A 21,220-nucleotide genomic window follows, 5' to 3' on the forward strand; every position below is an offset into this window, starting at 1 on the left:
ATAATCACAAATCAATTAGCATCACATTCTCTTGGTTAGTCTGAATCCAGTCCTGTTTCCACTAACTGACCCATAGACCACCCTGTATTTCCCACCAGTAATTGCACTGAACGGGAACAGTCCAGTGTTGGTCCCCATATCTGCTCTCGCTGACTCCGCAGCACCACCTTCACACCACTCTGAAAACCCTTGCTTCAGGCTCTGAAGTCTGCGAGAACTCTTTGTCTCATTCACCTTTGAATCAATGTGAATAGATGATAAAAGTCATCCGGATCTCTTCAGTAATATCTTCATAGATTATCTCTTAATTGTGTCATCCCTACAGATGCTTGATACCATTCCCCACATTGAGGTATTCCAATTTTATCATAAATGATAATCCCAGCTTGAGGTTGCTTACAAGATGTGCAGCTGGCACACGCCCCTGTCTGTAGGTGTAACTCCCTCCTCTCACAGTCTGGGTTTGGTCTCTCTCTTAGATGGTCACGTTCTATGGCTCATCATTATTGAAAAGCTCTGTCCCTCCTGGAGAACCACTGGAAATTAAAGGTGCCAAGAAGCCTGGTCTTGTTACCAAAAATGGACTTGTTCTTTTTGGTAATGATGGAAAAGCAGTGAGTGTTCAATACGGTCACCTACAAAGTAACGTTTTTGGTTTCCTTCTATAACCCCAGCTGCTAAGGGAGTATCTTTCACAAGATAATCTGGTTTCACAGTGCAATATGGGGGAGCTCGAGATATCTGTGCTCTGTTTCTGAGGCAGCTCAGGGTGCCAGGATGAGAACGAGGCTCCCCGGGATATGCCTCAAGGATGTGCATGGTCTGTTTTGTGATATAGTAGAAAGAGCTTGGAATTTAGTCAAGAAACATGATGAGAACCCTTCCTCTGCCACTTACCAGTTGAGGGGAGGGTGCTTCTCCCCTCTGAGTCTTCATTTCCCGGTCTATAAAACAGAGTGTGGTCTCATAGGTCTGCCTTATCACTAGAGTCTGGTAGGATAAATAGGATGGATATGGGACTCTTCAGAGGCTCCTTGCCTTGCCCCTCATGCAGGTACCCCCTCACACTGCCTGTGCTTGGGAGCAGGGGCTCTTGGCTTCAGTGAAGAAAGCAAAGGGGAATTTGCAGCTTGCACATATATTCTGGTAGTGTGCAGGCCTGATCAATAATTAAAATGGTAGGCTGCACAGTCCAGCTAGTCCTGGGTTGTAACCCCAGCTCTGTGACTAACTAGCTGTGTGGCATTGGGCAAATTCCTTAACCTCATTGGGCAAATTCCTTAACCTCATTGAGCCTCCATTTCCTTATCAGGAACATGGGGATAATAATGGTACCTGCTTCCACCAGGGTTTATGTGATTAAATAAGACACCTACGTATGCACATACCTATAGCACTGTGCCTGCAGCAGAGGATGACCATAAGAGAAGGAGAACGGATCGTTGTAGTAGTGGGAGGAGGAAGAGGAGTTATAACGGGCTTTAGTCTAAATATATATATCCAAGTGTCCATTTTGTCAGAAGCTAATTATCCATTTCGAGATATATATCTACCCCTAGATTTCACTTGCTCCTTTTTGCTGTCATTAGTAAAATACCACTTCTGTCCTTTTACACATAATGGTGAGTGCTTTCAATCCACATTTTTGTATTTGCCAAATACGCTGATCTTTGTATTCCTAAAATATGTGACACTCCTTCTCTCACCGACCTCACTTTTGAATTGTCCTAATCTTCCATCCTTTGGCTTGTTGTGTTGCTATTTTGTAGCTGATGGTGAGAAATCTGCAGTTTGAAGATGGAAGAATGATTCCTGCTTCTCAGTACTTTTCAGCCGGGGAGACATCCGTGGTAGAACTTACCCCCGAAGAGGTGAAGGTGGCAGGGACCATCAAGGTGAACATGTGATGTCTTTAATGTTGCTCTCACCTTGAAACTGCAGCAGTTATGTAACTGAACCCTCGGTCTTCAGAATAGTGAGCCCACGCTGTCTTGCCTCTTTTTTGTAGTAGCTGCAGTAGGAAGTCGACTCCAAAATTTGTAGGCAAATTTATTTCTCATTCACAAAATGTTGTAAGGCAGTTTCAGGTCGACATGGGGCTGAAGGGTAAAGCTGGAATGTAAGGATTAGGAGTGGAATCATTCGGGGACCCAAGCTCTGCTATCTTCAAGGTCACCATACAGGTCATCTACTTCCCAGACAGCTAAGAAGGGCAAAAGAGCACACTAGAATTGCGTGGAGGTTTTTCATGGGTCAAGACTAGGAGTCAAGTTTACTTCCGCTCATATTCATTGGCTTGAAGTTGGTCATACGGCTGCATCTAACTTGAAGAGATGCTGAAAAATGTAGTTAAGCCATGTATCCAAGATGAAAAAAAGTAGGTTTGGTTGAGGACCTGACCAGTCTCTGCCTCTGTGTTCTTCATGGCACATCCTTCATTAAAATTATCCTTGCTGTATAGGTCATCTGGGCTGGAATTTTAAGCAATGTCCCTGTTATTGAAGACTCAACAGACTTCTTTAAATCTGGAGCGAGCTCAATGGATGTTGTCAGGTAAAACAGTCACTCTATTGACTACACCCCTCCCCTAGGGATTTTGACTTTGACTTTGAAACTCAAATCCAATCCTTTGTTCTAGATGTTATCACTGTACCATAACCATTATACTCTGTTTCTCTTTTCTTCATCCTTTTTGGATTGTTTGTTTCCATGGTCAAACACATATATTTGCTCCTTCCTCTTTGTTGCTAGCCAGAAGTTGTTTTCATATATCCTATATACCTAGAAAACCAATGCTTGTAATTGTTGGTTTCTTTTTAAAATCTGTCCTCACGTTTCTTAGCTGATTTTCATCCCATACAGCATTGGAATGGGAAGTTCTGGATGAGAACATTTATCAGGAATTACCTACATAGTCTGATTCACAAGGAGACCCAACATCGATTATGCTTCCTCCAATATCCTTTTTTTCCCCTATACCCCAGAATTACCCAGTAAGATATATCTAGAATAAGGACCGTCAGGATACTTGCAAGAGGAAGAATAATTAACCTGTAGTTAAAATTTCTCTACAGAGGTTTATGGCAAGTTGAAAGAGCTAGAGTCCCAGAAGGCTCTATTTTATGGTTAAAAAAAAAAAAATAAGTAAGTGTGTGAGGATCCTAATAGCGGAGAGTCTCTCAGAGGTATTTTTTTCATTGAGGGCCACACTATGGCCATTCATTAATTTAATAAGCTAAAGAATGCCACTCCTGATGTTAAAAAAAAAAAAAAAGTGAGTGTTCTTGATGGTCATTCTGTTTATTTGCTTATTCACTCACTTATTTCAAAAAATTCATTTAGTATGTACTACATATCAGAAATAGTTTTTGCCCTGAGAATACAGACAGTCATGAATAGGAAAAATTTCTTCATTCATGGAATTTTTATTCTACTAATCCAAATAGTCACCTCCAGAGCAAACAGTATTATCAAAGTCAAGAGCTTTGGCTCCTCAAATTATAAATTTCTCAGCTATGGTTCATCAGTTTCCTAAAACTTCTAATTTCTCAACTAAAGATTTCAACACTATATATTTTTCACCAGCAAGATGCTCCTGTACAAATTGCCCATTTTCCACTTGAGTATCTGAATAATCGCCTGATACTATTATCTTGAACTGCCAAAGCACCTCTTTTGCAGAAAAAATAACTGAGCAACAACCATGGTGGTCTTTCTGTCTTGCATCTAGCATACCAGTGCTATTTCACAAATGGCAAATTGCAGCAATAATTTGAAAAATGAACAGCAAAAATTCAAAGGGTTGGAAGAGACTTCAAAAATTATCTTGACCTAGTGCATGATTCTACTTAGTAGCTACACTAACCATGTAATACAAGGACATGTTTGTTTCATTCTTATACACGATCTAGAGACAATATTATACAATATGACTTTTGTTTCATAATCTTTACAGTGAGGGACTTTTATTTCTCATTCCTTGCTTACGTTTGAAACAAAAGGAACGGATTTTATGTGCCCCTTATAATCTTGCTTGCGATAGGTAAAATGTTTTTGCCTTGGTTTCTTTTCGTTTTAGCCATATAAAAAGTTAAAAAAAAAATAGCCACTGTCCTTCAAGACAGTTTTTTAATTTAATTCTCCCAGTCTTACCCAATTTCTCCAGGTATTATCATGGATGATCTCATAGGCTATAAAAACACACGTGACAGATCTTATCTCAAAGCAACTTGACAAACGTAATAATATGGTTCCCCTAAACCCTTTTAAAATTGTAAGTAATGTGAGTTGCTTCTTAACTTTAAGGCTGGTTGAAGAGATCAGACAGAAGTGTGGTGGGCTTCAGCTACAGAACGAAGATGTCTACATGGCCACCAAGTTTGCAGACTTCATCCAAAAAGTTGTGAGGAAACTGAGAGGAGAAGACCAAGAAGTGGAGCTAGTGGTGGATTATGTAAGCTTCTCCACGCTGCCTGAAATCTCCATCACTAAGACTCAAAAGCTATAAGGAAAGGCTATGCCTTTTGTTCATTTGTTTTTACATGTGTGATCTTTTTGAGATAGGTGTTTTATTGAGATAAAATTCAGACACTGTAAAATTCACCCTTGAATTTTTTTTTTTAAAGATTTTATTTATTGGGGCACCTGGGTGGCTCAGTGGGGTAAAGCCCCTGCCTTCGGCTCAGGTCATGATCCCGGGGTCCTGGGATCGAGCCCTGCATCAGGACTTTCTGCCTGCTTCCTCCTCTCTCTCTGCCTGCTTCTCTGCCTACTTGTGATCTTTTTTAAAAAAGATTTTATTTATCTATTTGACAGAGAGAGAGATAACAAGTAGGCAGAGAGAGAGGCAGAGAGAGAGAGGGGGAAGCAGACTCCCTGCTGAGTAGAGAACCCAATGCAGGGCTCGATCCCAGGACCCCGAGCTCATGACCTGAGCCAAAGGCAGGGGCTTTAACCCACTGAGCCACCCAGGCGCCCTCACCCTTGAATTTTTTCAAATATTTATTTTAGAGAAAAAGAGAGTGAGCGAGCAGGGGGAGGGTATAGGGGGAGGGAGAGAGAGAAGCTCAAGCAGACACCCCACAGAGTACAGAGCCTGACCCGGAGCTCAATCCCAGGACCCCGAGATCATGGCCTGAACTGAAATCAAGAGTAGGCCAACTGAGCCATCCAGGCTCCCCCAAATTCATCCTTTACAATGTATAGTTCAGTGGTTCAGGTTCATCACAGCTATCTGATTATGGAAAATTTGTATCACCCCATAAAGGAACCCTGAATCCACTGATTGTCATCATCTGTTCTCTCCCCGCTACCCCTGACCCCCAGAAACCACTAATCTCCTTTTTGTCTCCATGGATTTGCCTCTTGTAGATATTTCCTATACATGGAATCACATAATTTGTGATTGGCTCCTTTTACTTGAGCACCATGTGGTCAAGGTTCATCTATGTTGTCATGGGTGCTGTGTACATCACTCCTTCTTCTGGCCGGATAGTATTCCGTGGTATGGATATACCACATGTTGTTTATCCATCTCTCATTGAATGGACATTTGGGTTGTTTTCATGTTTGCCTATTATAAATAATGCTGCTATGAAAATTCATGTGTAAGTTTTTGTGTGAATACTTGTTTTCTGTTCCCTGGGGTGTATACCTTGGAGTACAGCTGATGAGTCATATGGTAACTCTGTTTAACTGTTGGGGGAACTACCAAGCTCTTTGCCACAGTGGCTACACTGTTTCACAATCCCACTAGCAATATAGAAAGGTTCTAATTGATCCATGGCCTTGCCAATATTTGCTGTGGTCTGCCTTTCATATTTTAGCTGTAGGTATGAAATGGCATCTCATCGTAGCTTTCACTTACATTTCCCTGATGACTAATGAAATGCCCCTTTTCACGTGCTTATTGGTCATTTGTATATCCTCTTTGGGAAAATGTCCATCTAAATCCTTTACTCATTTTCGAATTGGGATTTTTGATTGTGTATGTTTAATGTTGAGTTGTAAGGGGCTTTTGTATATTTTGGATACTAGAGCTTAAACAGGTATATGATTTGTAAATATTTTCTCCCATTCTGTGGGCTTTTATTTTTTTCACTTTTTTGTCAGTGTCCTTTGACACACAAAAGTTTTTTATTTGATTAAGGTGAATTTATCTATTCTTTTCCACTGCCACTACAAATACCTTGCTTTATTGCTTTTTGCTTTACTGTGCTTCACAGGTAGTACATTTTCCACAAATTAAATGCTTGTGCCAGCCGTACATTGAGTAACTCTACTGGTACCCTCTTTCCAACAGCATTTGCTCATGCCTTATCTCTGTATCACATTCTGGTAATTCCCACAATATTTCGAACGTTTTCATTTGCTATTATATTTGTTAGAGTTTGCCATCAGTGTTAATCTGTGATCAGTGATCATGACCCACTGAAAGTTCAGGTGGTGGTTACTTTTTTTGTAATAAAATATTTTTTAATTGAAGTATAGTTGATAAAGTATTTTTTTAAAAGATTTTATTTATTTATTTGACAGAGATCACAAGTAGGCAGAGAGGCAGGCGGGGGGTGGGGGAACAGGCTCCCCACTGAGCAGAGAGCCCAATGTGGGGCTTGATCGCAGGACTCTGGGATCATGATCTGAGCTGAAGGCAGAGGCTTTAACCCGCTGAGCCACCCGGCGCCCCGATAAAGTACTTTTTAAACAGGTTATTTATTTATTTGTGTACTTGCTTATTTGCATACTTTCTTATTTATTTAATTTATTTGAGAGAGAGAGAGCAAGAGAGCCCAAGCAGGGGAACAACAGAGGGAGAGGGAGCAGCGAGCCCCATGTGGGGCTCAATCCCAGGACCCTAAGATCATGACCTAAGTCAGAGGCAGACGGTTAACTGACTAAGACACCCGGGTGCCCCTATTGCTAAAGTATTATTTTTTTAAGATTTTATTTATTTATCAGAGAGAGAGAGGGGGAGAGAGCGAGCACAGGCAGACAGAATGGCAGGCAGAGGCAGAGGGAGAAGCAGGCTCCCCGCCGAGCAAGGAGCCCAATGTGGGACTCGATCCCAGGATGCTGGGATCATGACCTGAGCCGAAGGCAGCTGCCTAACCAACTGAGCCACACAGGCGTCCCACTAAAGTATTTTGAATGAAAGCATAGACATTGATTTTTTAGACATATGCTATTACATACCTAATAAACTACAGTATAGTGTAACCATGGCTTTTATATGCACTGGGAAACCAATAAATTCATTTGACTCACTTTATTGCAATATTCTCTTTATTGCAATAGTCTGGAACTGAACCTTCAGTGTCTCTGAGGGGAGGCTGGTGTACGTCTTGTCTTGCCCTTTTTGCTCCTCTATTTTTCTTTCCCTCCATTTTGATCGTATTAAAGAGAGTCTAGTATGCCATTTTAATCCCTTATTGTTTCTTTTACTATATTTTGTTAGTTAGTTTCTTAGTGGTTGCCTTGAGGAGTATAAGGAACATTTTTGTTTAAAACATTTCCAGTTTAGATTAAGGTCAACCTAATAACAATAGTAAAGAAAAACTTTGTTGTAATTTAGTTCTGCTCCCTATCCCCGCATTTGTGATACTATTGCCATACAAATTACATCTCCATACATTGGAAGGCCACCAACATAGTTTTATAATTATTGCTTTATGCAGTTGTCTTTTAAACCAGATAGGAGAAGAGTTAAAAACAAAAATACGTGTATACTGACATATATTTCCTTTTATCAGTGTGCTCTATTTCTTCATGTGGATTCAAGTACCTTTCATGTTAGCCTGAAAGACCCCTTCTAGAACTTTCTGAAGAGCAGTGTGTTAGCAGTGAATTCTCTCAGTCTTTGTTCATTTGGGAGTAACTTAATTTCTCCTTTGTTTTTGAAGGCTGTTTTTGCTGTATATGGAATTGTTGGTTGGCAGTCTTTTTCTTTCAGCACTTTGGATATGCCATTATATTGTCTTCTGGCCTCCATGGTTTCTGAGCATTAGTCATCTGTTAATTTTATTAAGGATCCATTTTATGTGACAAGTTGCTTCTCTCCTGCTCCTTTCAAGATTCCATCATTATCTTTGGTGTTTGACCATTTCATTATGTTTCTAAAATGGATCTCTTTGAGTTTATCCTGCCTGAACTTCTTAGATGTATGGCTTAATGTCCTTCATCAAAGTTGGAACATTTTCATTCATTATTTCTTCAAATATTCTTCCTGCCTCTGTCCTCCTCTCCTCTCCTTCTGGAACTCCCTTTACGCATGTGTTGGTACATTCAGTGGTGTCCCATAGGCCTTCTTTTGTCTTCCTGTTTTCAGACTAGATAATCTCTATCAACCTATTGTCCAGTTTGCTAGTTCTTTGTTCCGCTTGCTTGAATCTACTGCTGAGCCCCTATAGTGAATTTTTTTTAAAAAGTTAGTTATTGCACTTTCCAGCTCCAGCATTTCTCTTTGGTTCTTTTTTTTTAAGAATTCTTATCTCTTTATTGTATTGATATTCTCTATTTTGGTGAGTCATTGTTCTTTCACATTCCTTTAATTTTTTAGACATAGTTTCCTTTTGTTATATGAACATATTTGTAAAAACTTATTTAAAATGTTTCTCTGATAAATCCAGCATCTAGGTCTTTTCCAGAATGGTTTCTATTGGCTGTTGTCTGTCCTATGTATTGGCCACTCTTTATTCTTTCATGTTTCTTCATGTATCTTGCGATCTTTTGTCAAAAACCAGCCATTTTAAATAACAGAATGTGGCAACTCTGGAAATAAGACCCCTCCTTTCCCAGGGATTATTGTTTTTGCCTTTTCTTTGTTTAGGGACTTTCTCAGACTAATTCTGTAAAGCCTGTATCCTTTGTTGTTTGCTGCCACCAGAGTCTCTACTTAGTGCTAACTTAGTCATCAGCTAATAATCAGACATCAATTTCCTTAAATTTCTGGAACTGGTAAGTCTCTGAGCCTTTACTGAAGGACTCAGGTAGTTTGTGTAGAGCAAGCTCTGGGTCAGGTCACATAAAGACAAACATGGAATATAGAGCTTGACATTGGAAAGCTCTGTGGAGATAAGACCTCTGGGGAGCTTCTGGGCACCACTTGTCCCCCTCTGGTGACTAACAGACTGCTGGTTTTCATAGCCACTGTGGTTGTAAGGATTTTGGTTTTCAAGTTACTGTGGAGCTGTCAAGAGAGATAGGAAAGAGTAGGGCAATTAATACACCATAGAACTCACTGAGCTTACAGAGATTCAGCTGTTTTTCTTGAATAAATGTATTCTTTCAGGCTTTTGGTTAATTTCCAGAGCCTTAAGAAACATGATTTTGACAATAATTTCTATGTTCTTGTGGCTTTTATGAAGGAGCAGATTTTTAGTAGTCCGTAGTCTACTATTCCAGAAATAATTCACCCATGTGTTTTTAATAAAATTTAGGTAAATTTGGGAAGCAGTTGAGCATCCTCTGGTTAGGAACATGAATTTGTTGTCAGACCCACCTAACATTGAATCCATGCAGCATTGCTTACCAGCCGTGGGAACTGTGGCAAGTCACTTCACTTCTCTAAGCCTTGGTTTCCTCATATTGGATATGAAAATAGTAATATCTACCTCACAGAGTAGTTGGGAGAATCAAATTAGATAATATATGTAAGGGGCGCCTGGGTGGCTCAGTCAGTTAAGCATCTGTCTTCAGCTCGGATCCTGATCCCAGCGTCTTGGGATCAAGTTGGGCTCCTTGCTCTATGGGAAGCCTGCTTCTCTCTCCCCCTCTGCTGGCCACTCTCCCACTCGTGCTTGCTCTCTCTGTCCCTCTCTACCAAATAAATAAATAAAATCTTAAAAAAAAAAAAATAAAGACAATACATGTAAGACCCTTAACATAGTTCCAGAATGATGACTTTACAGAAGTGAACTATATGCAGAGACTAGACGCATCAAGTCAGATGAAGATTCCTTCATTATATCCTATATAAACACAATGGAAATTTTTCACAGAAATATTTCTTATCTGTGGGATAAGAGTAGATACCATCTTGTTTTTTTTTATTTCTTCTTTAAGTATTCTCAATTTCTCTACGTGAAATTGTTTGAAAATCACTATATTGACTGTTTATGACATTTTTTGCATTATGAAATTTTATTCTAATAAAGCTCTTTTACATGTTTTTTCAGTTATTCCTCATAAATGTATGTAGTAGGTAGCATTATCCCCTTTTAATTTTTTTGAAGATTTTATTTATTTATTTTAGAGAGAGAACAGAGAGAGAGAGAGAGAGAGAAAGTGCACACGTGCAGGTTGGGGGAAGATAGGGAGAATCTCAAGCTGATTCCCTGCTCAGTGGGGTACCCACCGGGCTTGATCTCACAGTCCTGAGATCATGACCTGAGCCAAAATCAAAGTCAGTTCCTTAGTCCACTGAGCCACCCAGGCACCCCTCCCTTTTGCACAGTTGAAAAAACTGAAGCTCATAGTAGTTAGGGAATGGTCAAAAATAGAATTAAGCCAACACATTTGTAAGAGAGAGAGAAAGTGAAAAATGAAGAAGAACTTAAGGAAACAAAACTTAAAACGGGTGCCCATTCTAAAAGGAAACTTAATCCACAAAGGCAATTTCAAGGATTCAAATGAAAGCAATAGCTGTGCTCCATAGATGTGGCCACTAGATGGTGATGTTTCCATTATCTGGAGGTCTTTTGAGTTCTCTCATTTGCGTAAGGAAGAAAATTTGCGGTATTTTTAAGGCTGAACCTAGGGCAGTTTGGTCATCAGAGATGGTAGCCTCCAGGCTCAGTGGCCAATCTGAGCATCGTGAGGCCCAAATCTTACATATGCTTGTCTCTTCTGGAGTGTAGGAACTAAAATCCTATCGACATAACATCTGCTGCATTAGTGAGTAAACTTTATTGCTATTTGGCATCAAATGGTTAAGCAGAGAAATCCACTGAATCTATGAATATAATTCTCCATCTTAGGTTTCAAAGGAGGTCAATGAAATGACAGTGAAAATGCCGTATCAGTGTTTCATAAATGGACAGTTCACAGATGCTGAGGACGGAAAGACCTATGATACTATCAACCCAACAGATGGATCTGTGAGTAATTCCTTAGTGTGTGCAGTGACCACTGGTCATGAATTTTTAATTTATGCAGTTGTAAAATTGATAGATTAAGAAGTTACTTTATCCTATCACTTTGCCTCTCTGAGCACTTACTCTAAATGCTCTCTGTTTATTTCTTTCGACTCTTCAATTCTGGTACTGGTTGCTAGCTATAATAACCTATTTTATTGAGTGACTATTTATGCTGAATTTAGACAGATAACTATACCTAGACACATCAGAGGCCCACCCTCAATAAAACTATATGCAGAAAAAAGGTTCTCAGACTCCGCAAGCTCGTGGCAAGAAATTCAGCTTCCCTAAGCACCAGAAGAAATAGACGTAGTCTTCCTAAATGTGCCTTTCCACAGTGTAGTGTGACATGAGGAGTCCCAAATTTCAGGCTAACAATTTCCATGTTAGATTTTGTCTTTACTATATTACTGAGTGTATTGATTTTCTGTCATTAATTCTTTGGATTTTATAAGTAACACCCTATTTTTCCTATTAATATGTTATTAATTCTAAGAGGCATATTTATATATCTCTAAATAAATGGCTTATTACTCCATTTTTATCTTGAAACAGACAATATGCAAAGTAGCCTATGCTTCTTTGGTGGATGTTGATAAAGCTGTAGCAGCCGCAAAAGATGCCTTTGAAAAAGGTGAATGGGGAAGAATGAATGCAAGAGAAAGAGGAAGATTGATGTACAGGTGTGGTTTTTAAAAACACAGATCTGCTATCTTGGAATATTAGCTAACATTGCCAAGATTTTTTAAGTTTCACCCAAATATTCTCATATGTACTTACTATATGCCTTCTGTTACACACATCATATAAAGTTCCATATATGTGAGTTCCTGATTTTTGTGTTATTGTTTGTAACAGTCAGAGTTCCAGTGGGCAGAAAAGTTCAGTAAGGAACCATTTAAAAGATATGGGCAAGTTCGAGGGGTAATGAAGCACCCAGTTAGGGGCAGCAACGGGGGAAGCTATTCGTACTCTAAGGTCTGGGACAGAGGAAGGGGCTATTGCTGGAATCTGGCAAGATCCGTAGCTGTGGAAGACCACACTCCAGTGGTTTTTGGTGGAGGGACCTAGCAGCGGCTGAACCACAACCTATCTGTGAGGGAGCTGAGGAATGGAATCACGGATTACTTTCTCTCCCTGAGGATACTGCCCACTGGCTTCTCATTGGTCAAGCCCAGTGACAGAGCATGGGATCCAGGGGATGGAATCTATAAAGGTCATCCTCCCAGTCACAGAGCGGTGTGGAGGCTGGATACAGAACAGCAAACAGGGAATATGTAGCACTTTTGTTGTTTCCAAAGACAAATTTCAAATCTGCTTGACCTGTAGGGAGTAGCAGTGAGAAGGAAAAATACTAAGGCCTGAAAAGCATATTATAAATCAGTAACCGAGTATGCCAACATTAATTAGATGCGAGCATAAACTCACTTTTCTCCTTACCCAGAGCCAAATCGCTGACCTTAGTAGGATCTGGAAGAAACACTGAGGGAGGGGGCTTTTGAGCCCAACTTTAGAATGGTCCAAAAGGAACAACTCAGAGAACCACTGAAGGATGAAAAGAAAACCAGTGGTTGAGGGGAGCACAAAGGATGAATTTTGACTCTTTCAGAGCCATTAGACAATCCTTGACTTATCTTGCCCCAGAATCTAGGCACCTAACAGAAATCTGTTGTGGTGTCTCTAATTCACCCCATGTATTTATCTACCTTGTCCTCATCGCTTAGTGCCGGAAACATTCCCGTACCAGCCAGAAATCCTCGTGTTCGTGGATTCTCATGGGTTGTACTCGCTAACATCTCCCTGTACATCCACGAACTGGCCACATTCCCTGTTTCCTGTCATCATTCTGCTTGCACTACTGTGGCTCAATCACTGTTCTACTTCTACGTGTATGGGGCAAACGATAGAGGCTTCCCACACTTCTTCTTTTTTGGAACTCTTGAAACAAATTATTTATGAGATGATGTGTTTAATGTCTTCCCTGCTGGACCATATTCACCATGAGGACAGAGACCTCATGCATGTGTGTTCACCTCTGACTTCTCAGCCCTTAGGAGGGCGCCCAGTACCTAGTAGGAGCTCAGTCAGTGTTTGTTGAATGAATTTCTTTCCCTGACCATACAGACTTGCAGACCTACTGGAAGAGAACCAGGAAGAGTTGGCAACCATTGAAGCCCTTGATTCAGGTGCTGTCTACACCCTGGCTCTGAAGACTCACATCGGAATGTCTGTGCAAACATTCAGATACTTTGCTGGCTGGTGTGACAAGATTCAGGTAAGCACGAAGGTTATCTGTCGCCATGGAGATCATTCCAAAAGGAAAAGGGCCAAACATTTAGCCATTCATAAAGGCACTGTTTTAGAACCACCTACTGGGTTTTCTCATCTCATCCTTCTAACAATCATCTGTGGTAGGTAGATAGCTGTTATCCCTTATTGCAGGTAAAGAAACAGATGCTTGAGAACATTGAATGACTTGTATACGGTCACATTGTTAGTAAGTAAACCATAGAGCCTAGGATTTGAACTCAATATTTTCTGAAACAAAGTTTAGTGATGTTTTTTATACTTTCACATCTCTAAAGGCATCTCACAGTCTTGTAGACAGTGTCAGGGAGAGATTGAAAACTCAAATGCCAACAGAAGCCAGAGAGCCAACGTACATGGTCTAAGTCAGCTGGGTATAAGAAAAATAATTTTCTAAGATTTAGGTACAACAACAATCTCATTTCCCTTCTTACTGTAAGAAAGTAAATAGGACGGCACCTGGGTGGCTCAGTTGGTTAAGCGTCTGCCTTAGGCTCAGGTCATGGTCTCAGGGTTCTGGGATGGAGCCCTGCATTGGCTCTCTGCTCAGCAGGGAGCCTGCTTTCCTCTCTCTCTCTCTCTGCCTGCCACTCTGCCAACTTGTGATCTCCCTCTCTTGTCAAATAAATAAATAAAAACTTAAAAAAAAAAAAAAGAAAGTAAATAGAACCTGTATGATGATAAGTGGCAACTACACTTGACCTCAGAACTGGGGATATAAGAGTTAAAGGAAAGGTTCCTAACAAAGAGAAGCCTGTCTGCTGTTCATAGATTCATGATAACCACAGTGGCACCCGGTCACAGCCACCCTCCCAGCAGAGAAGAGGAAGTGGGGCAGGGAGAGAGAGAGACAAAGGAACTTTAAAAAGCAATCCCACCCCGCCTTGTGCTTATATCTCCCATTGGCCTTCTTTGTCTGCTAAGAAGACTGTGAAACAATATTTTATTTGGACAAGTTGCTGTCACCACTGTTACTATATAGAGTCAGAGAGACCTGGGTCCAAGTGTCAGCTTTGCCACTTACCAGCTAATGTCGTTATTTTATTTCTCTAAACCTTACTTTCCCCTTCCATATAATGCTCACACTAATACAAACCCTGTGTGTTATGTAGTGAGTCTTAGCGTCAAGTTTGCAACAGACGAAGGCTTGCACTTGAACATGGGTTTTATGATGCTTCAGTCACAAAGTCATACATATGAAGTATTTAGTAGTGGTGGGTCGGATCCATCCTTTATCCTGAATCATGAGATCCAAAGAGCTCCAAACCTGAACATTAATTGGTTTGGGGTGATTCAAACTCATTTGTTGCCAAAAACTGACCTGAACCAACATGAATCTGTTGATAATTTGTGTATCTATCACTTGGAGGGAATATGCATATGTTTCGCTAAATAAATATCCCAATAATCATAGTTGGATTATGAGGGGCTGCTCCAGACCCTACTGGGCATCACAGATAATGTAATGTAAGATATGTGTGTTATATTACATTTCCATCATCCAAACCATTCTGAATCCCAAAACACACTTGACCCCAAGGATTTCGGGTAAGAGACGGACACGTGTAATTAGTAACAGCAATACTCTTTTCTGTGGCCGAACAAATGAATAGCTTCATTTAAAGACTACCGTTGTGAATTAGCTGGGATTAAGTCTGGCTGCATGTAACAGAAACTCAAGCAGGACTTTGTTTTTACCTCATTTTCAAGGAGCACAAGGCAAATAGTCAGCGCTGGTATATGATACACAGTTTCCCTCTCTTCCTGCCAGACCATCCTTAGCACTGATGACCAGCACCCTCAAGGCTGTGTCATGGTCTCCTGATAAGCGCTGCACTTACCAGCCATTTCAGGGATGTTCTGGGCAGAAAGAAGGCCCAAGAGAGTGTGGGGGTTTATGGTAAAAGAACACGGGTCAGAGTGAGTCAGTCTACTGTAAAGAGTGTTCCCTTTCTGATGCCTTGTGCTTATATCTTCCATTGGCCATCCCTGTCTGCCCTGGAAACTGGTAAAACAGAATTTTATCTGGGCACATGGCTGTTACCATTATTAATATAGGGTTTCTGTTACTAAGGACAGAGGGAAGAATGGATACTGGGCAGGCAGTTAACATTCTCTGCCATGTCAAGAAATTAGGAATGGAGGTAATTAAATTAGAGTTACGTTTGGTATATAGGAGTACGTGGGTGGCTCAGTCACCTGGGTGTCTGCGTTCAGCAGATCACGATCTCGGGATCCTGGCATTGAGTCCCATGGCTGGCTTCCTGCTCAGCGGGGAGTCTGATTTTCCCTCTCCCTCTGCCCCTTCCCCCCAACCTTATGCTCTCTTTCTCAAAAAAATAAATAAAATCTTAAGAAAAAGAACTATGTTTAGTATTGGAGATAGATAGATCGATAGATAGATAGATGTAATTATGTTTATTCTCTTGTGTCTAACTTCCCTCCAGAAAGAAATAGCAGTTCCTTTTCTTGGGGTGGATGTATTTCTTATAAATTAAACACTGCCTTTTCATACCAGCTAAGAAAAGTTAAGACAGGTGGGGAGAAAATGGATTCCTTGAGATTAGATTTACTCATTTGAATTAGTAAAATAGAAATCACCCCCCGCCTTTTTTTTTTTTTTTTTACTTTTTAGGGTTCTACCATTCCAATCAACCAGGCCCGTCCAAATCGCAATCTGACCTTCACCAAGAAGGAGCCACTTGGGTAAGACAAGGAGAGTGCCCTGGGTGACTGGTGTGAGTTGTGTTGTTTAGAGACAACTAAGGATGCTGTCTTTCTACCCCTGCAGTGTCTGTGCCATTATCATACCCTGGAATTATCCGCTGATGATGCTGGCGTGGAAGAGCGCGGCATGCTTGGCAGCAGGCAATACCTTAGTGCTCAAGCCAGCGCAGGTGAGATGCAAAGGGCCAGGGGCAGGATCTCCTCCTCACCTATCCACTTGAAAACAGAGACACACATTTATAAACGTTATGTCTTTAAAAACAAACAGGCTTGTATATTATGATATTTTTAAAGATATCATAGGTACCTTTTCATATTAAATGTTCTTTTTTTAATAGCTGCCTAATGCACCCCATAGGTATCCCACAATTTAAATTTCCATGACAAGGGAAGCAAGCATAGGATGCTCTGGTGAAATCCACTGCATTTCTACAAGCCAATTCAATTCTTGCAAAGTGCCAAATGCCCAATAATTGGGTACTTATTTAGAGTAACAATGAGACATCAAAAGAAAAAGTATTATATAGGCATTCAAATTTTAATTATTAAAAGTATTTTAAAGATAGGGAAGATGAGGGAAAAGGATACAAAAGAATGTACATAATTGTGGCAACTATGTAAGAATATGTACATGTGGATAATAAGGAAATAATAATTACTAATAAAAATAATTCCAATGATAGAGTTCTCAAGAAAATTTTTTAATGTTACAGGAGCTTTTCAGAAAAAGCATATGTTGGCCAACCTTATACCTGACTGAGTATTGACTGTATACAGTGAACATTCATACACATTCTAAGGTGCACACATCCTGGAGAAAACTTGGTCTCTAATCTAGAAGAGTTATATTACCTGTCACCTCTCCTATATTTCTTCTTTTAGAACTTAAGAAATTACAGTTTCATTTGTTATTGCTACTTAGTCATACTGACCAGAGGCATCTTGTTTTACTTGACAGAAAAACTTTCATTTTAAAAAATAATTATACATTAAAAAATTTCTAAATAGAAATGTACAGAGAGGTGGATGGTAAAAAAAAAATCTCCCTCCTATTCTTAATTCCCCAACCAGCCAATTTACCTCCCCAGGGGCAACTGATGTTATTAATTATTATTTATTAGTTTCTTTGGTAATTCCAGAGATACTCTATGCATATACAAATATGTGTATATGCAAACAATTTATATATATAATATGCAATAAAAATACAATATGCAATAAATATATATATGTATATATTTTTTTACCCATTAAAAAATCACAGGGGGGGGGATACGGGAAATTGCCAATCAATAGGTATAAAGTTTCAATTATGCAAGAATAAGTTCTAGAGATCTGCTGTGTATCGTTTTGCCTGCAGTTAACAGTATTATATCATACACTTAAAATTTGATAAGAGGGTAAATGTTGTGTTAAGTGTTTTTACAACACAATATCATAGTAGCATTCTATACTTACTTAGCAAAAGGAAAAAAATATTCCTTATTTATTAAACAATTTCCATTATGTAAATAAACGATATCCTATAATATTCCCTTGTATAGCTAAACCATATTTTATTTAACCAATCCCTAATTAATGGATATTTAGATTTTTTTTGCCCTTTTGCTATTATAAACAATGCTATAGTTAATACCCTTATAAATATGACATCATGCACATATGCATGTGTATTTAAAGGAAATGTTTCTAATAGCACCATCACTTAGTTAGAAGACACATATATTTGTGGGACGCCTGGGTGGCCCAGTCAGCTCTGGGTATCTGATTCTTGACTTCTGCTCAGATCATGATCTCAGGGTCGTGAGACTGAGCCCCGCCATGGAGTTTGCTTAAGATTTTCTCTCCCTTTCACTGTCTTCCCCCTGCTCACACACTCTTATCTCTTTCTCTTTCTCTAAAAGGAAAGAAAAGGTGTTGGCGGGCCGGGGAGGGGGAGTTCCTGTGTGGCATAGTCAGTTGGGTGTTGACTCTTGGTTTCAGCTTAGGTCATGATCTCAGGGTCCTGAAATCAAGCCCATGTCCTGCTCTGTGTTCTGCAGGAGTCTAGCTAGATAAATAAATAGATATTGACAAATCCTTCCATGGCAATGGTACCGATTCAGCAGCTTTCTACAAAAGTGCTGTTTCCCCACTAAATAGCAGGAAGCCTGTAGAGTGAAGAGAAGAGGCAGATAATCTAGCCTTGGGGTGCTCAACCTGGCCACACATTAGAATCATCTGGAGTTCTTATTTAAAAATACTGGTATCTCTTGGCAGAGACACTGATGTAATTGGTCTAGGTCAGAGCCCAGGCATTGGTATTGCTTGAAAGCTTCACATTTGTTTCTAAGACAGAGTTGAGAATCACTAAATGATACCCAATGAGAGTGCTAAGCATTGAAGAACTCCAGTGATTATATATTATGTTCAAAAATTAAGAATACTCATTGAGGGCGCACTAGTTGCCAAGCATCTATCAGTGACGAAGACACACATAGTTTCTGTCACCACATGCAATTTAAAATGAAGAGTTTAGAGTGCCTTGGTGGCTCAGTCGGTTAAGTGTCTGCCTTCGGCTCAGGTCATGATTTCAGGGTCCTGGGATGGAGCCCCACATCAGGCTCCCTCCTCAGCAGGGAGTCTGCTTCTTCCTCTGCCTCTTCCCCTCCCCCATGCTCGTGCACACTCTGTGTGTGTGTGTGTGTGTGTGTGTGTGAAATAAATAAAATATTTTAAAATACATAAAAAAATAAAACTGACAGTTTAATGATTGATGATACTTTTTTTTTTGTAAAAAAAGATTTTTATTTATTTATTTGACAGACAGATCACAAGTAGGGAGAGAGGCAGGCAGAGAGAGAGAGAGGAGGAAGCAGGCTCCCCGCTGAGCAGAGAGCCCGATGCGGGGCTCAATTCCAGGACCCTGGGATCATGACCCGAGCCAAAGGCAGAGGCTTTAACCCAGGAGCCCCGATGATACTTTTAATCCTGGAAAGGCCCAAAGTTGTTATTGTTCTATTGTAGATATCTCTTAACTTTGTTGCATAATATTACGTGATGATGTTATGCATCCATTTCCCTTACGAAGTCCTCTTGTGACTGTCCAAAGGTCTGAATTAGGAAGCTCTTTCCCATGGCCTACACTGGTCCAGGTCTGATGGGTTCTGACCACTTCATCAAACCTAATAATAACATTAGCAATGACCTACTCTTGCCCACAACAATGCTAATTGCTTTCCCAGATATCATTTAAAGCAATAGTCCTGTTGGGAGAACTAAGTGGCCAAATGAAAGAAAACCAATAGAAATGAAAAGGGCTGAGATAAAAATGAAACAATTTGTTTTATTGTATTTATTAATGATATAAAAACATTTTTTGTCCTTACTTGAAAAGAACTATCATTAATTCCGGGTAGTTAGTTTTCAAGTGTTTTTCTGATCGTGATTTCGTATCAAGGCAAAATAATATACACTTCGCACTAGGATCATCTGTAACAGTAGTAGATATAAAACCACCGTGTTGGATATCTTTTTGATAACTTCCAGTGTTTGAGGCCAATTTCTCATCAAGTCTACCTAGACTGCCATTTTGAAAATCTCACAATGTGACTGCAGTGGACCTGTTACCAGAAGCTGGGGGGGGGGGGGGAGTGTTAGTCTTGCCTCTTTCTTGCTGGTTGCTTGTTGCCTTGGAAGTATTGTTTTTATTACGCAGTTTCCGTAGAGATTCTTTTTCAGCCACCTGTCCATTTAATGAAGGCTGGGTTAGTAAAATCAACAATATAGTCTGCAGATCTACGTAACCAGGCCTATAAACTTCAACACATGGCAATATCCTGACAGCACATGAGCAAGTGAAGAAACCACTGTTGTTCCCTTGGCCTTGTGAGCTCCTGTTCTGCCCTAGGACATCCCTTTATGACCCATGACCTTCTGCCCTTCACGCAGACGGAGTGAGAGCATCCTTAGCCAGCCACATAATAAATGTCATGTTTGACTTGTTGCATATCTTTGTCAGTTAAAATATGTGCGTAGAAGTTCCACTGTTCTCTTTCCACACCTCCACGGAACTTCTTGCACATCCCATTTATTGAAAGCACACTGAAAAAGTGCTAACTTAAGACTTAATCGGCATTGGTTTTTTAACAGTGTGAAAATACGACTTTCATTTTGCTTCTGAGTTACGCATCACCATAATAGATGTTAAAAGTGAGATTGTATTATGCCGTCTTTGTGTAAGAAGGGAGGCAAAATAAGAAGATATATATATGCTCATTTTTTTTTAAGATTTTTTTAATTTATTTATTTGACAGAGAGAAATCACAAGTAGATGGAGAGGCAGGCAGAGAGAGAGGGGGAAGCAGGCTCCCTGCTGAGCAGAGAGCCCGATGCGGGGCTCGATCCCAGGACCCTGAGATCATGACCCGAGCCGAAGGCAGCGGCTCAACCCACTGAGCCACCCAGGTGCCCCTATATATGCTCATTTGAGCAAAAGAAACAGGAAGGAGACACTGTAGACTAATGAAGTTGATTACCCCTCATAGTCCATGGGGAGATGGGGTACAAGAGAAAGAGGGAAAGAAGACAGAGAACATCACTTCTCTGAACGTACGTTTTGTACCTTCCTCACTCTTGAAAGCATGTTTCCCGTACTCACCAATGACAACAAACAAAAGAAACAGAATCAACGCGGATGGGGCAAAAACCCTAAAGTTGAATGCAAATAAAACCAAATTAAGCCATATTTCAAATGAATATCATGATCCCATTGAAGAAAGCAAGAACACATTAATCCAAGTAACTTTTGACAGACATTTGGACTGAATGCTCTCAGACTAAAGGCAAAAGTGCTGCAAATAAGTATTGGACTCTAGTTAGTAGCTTCCTCTTCATAAGGACATGGCTTAATAATTCCTAAATTATTTTCTATACATTTCTGAATTGAACAAATCAGTGAATGTTCTGTGGATATTGAAAGCCATGTTTCTCGCTGTTGGGGAAGAGAGTTACAGCCATGAAAAAGAGAAAAGATTATTGAAAGAACTCTAAGATATTGGATTGCAGTATTTGAC

The 21,220-nt window shown here is 40.1% G+C and overlaps 1 protein-coding gene across 1 annotated transcript in view; it reads left to right on the forward strand.

The window, feature by feature from the left end:
• Nucleotides 1–21,220, forward strand: part of ALDH1L2 (aldehyde dehydrogenase 1 family member L2) — a 56,765-nt gene that overhangs the window by 20,107 nt on the left and 15,438 nt on the right. Inside the window, exons 7-15 of the mRNA XM_082739053.1 lie at nucleotides 480–614; nucleotides 1,770–1,895; nucleotides 2,462–2,553; nucleotides 4,306–4,453; nucleotides 10,974–11,093; nucleotides 11,688–11,815; nucleotides 13,257–13,407; nucleotides 16,075–16,145; nucleotides 16,231–16,336. Of these exons, the coding sequence (XP_082595179.1) occupies nucleotides 480–614; nucleotides 1,770–1,895; nucleotides 2,462–2,553; nucleotides 4,306–4,453; nucleotides 10,974–11,093; nucleotides 11,688–11,815; nucleotides 13,257–13,407; nucleotides 16,075–16,145; nucleotides 16,231–16,336 (1,077 nt within the window). The remainder of the gene's footprint in view (nucleotides 1–479; nucleotides 615–1,769; nucleotides 1,896–2,461; nucleotides 2,554–4,305; nucleotides 4,454–10,973; nucleotides 11,094–11,687; nucleotides 11,816–13,256; nucleotides 13,408–16,074; nucleotides 16,146–16,230; nucleotides 16,337–21,220) is intronic.

The sequence above is a fragment of the Mustela nivalis genome (genome assembly GCF_964662115.1).
Source record: "Mustela nivalis genome assembly, chromosome: 7".
NCBI classification, from domain to species: Eukaryota; Metazoa; Chordata; class Mammalia; order Carnivora; family Mustelidae; genus Mustela; species Mustela nivalis.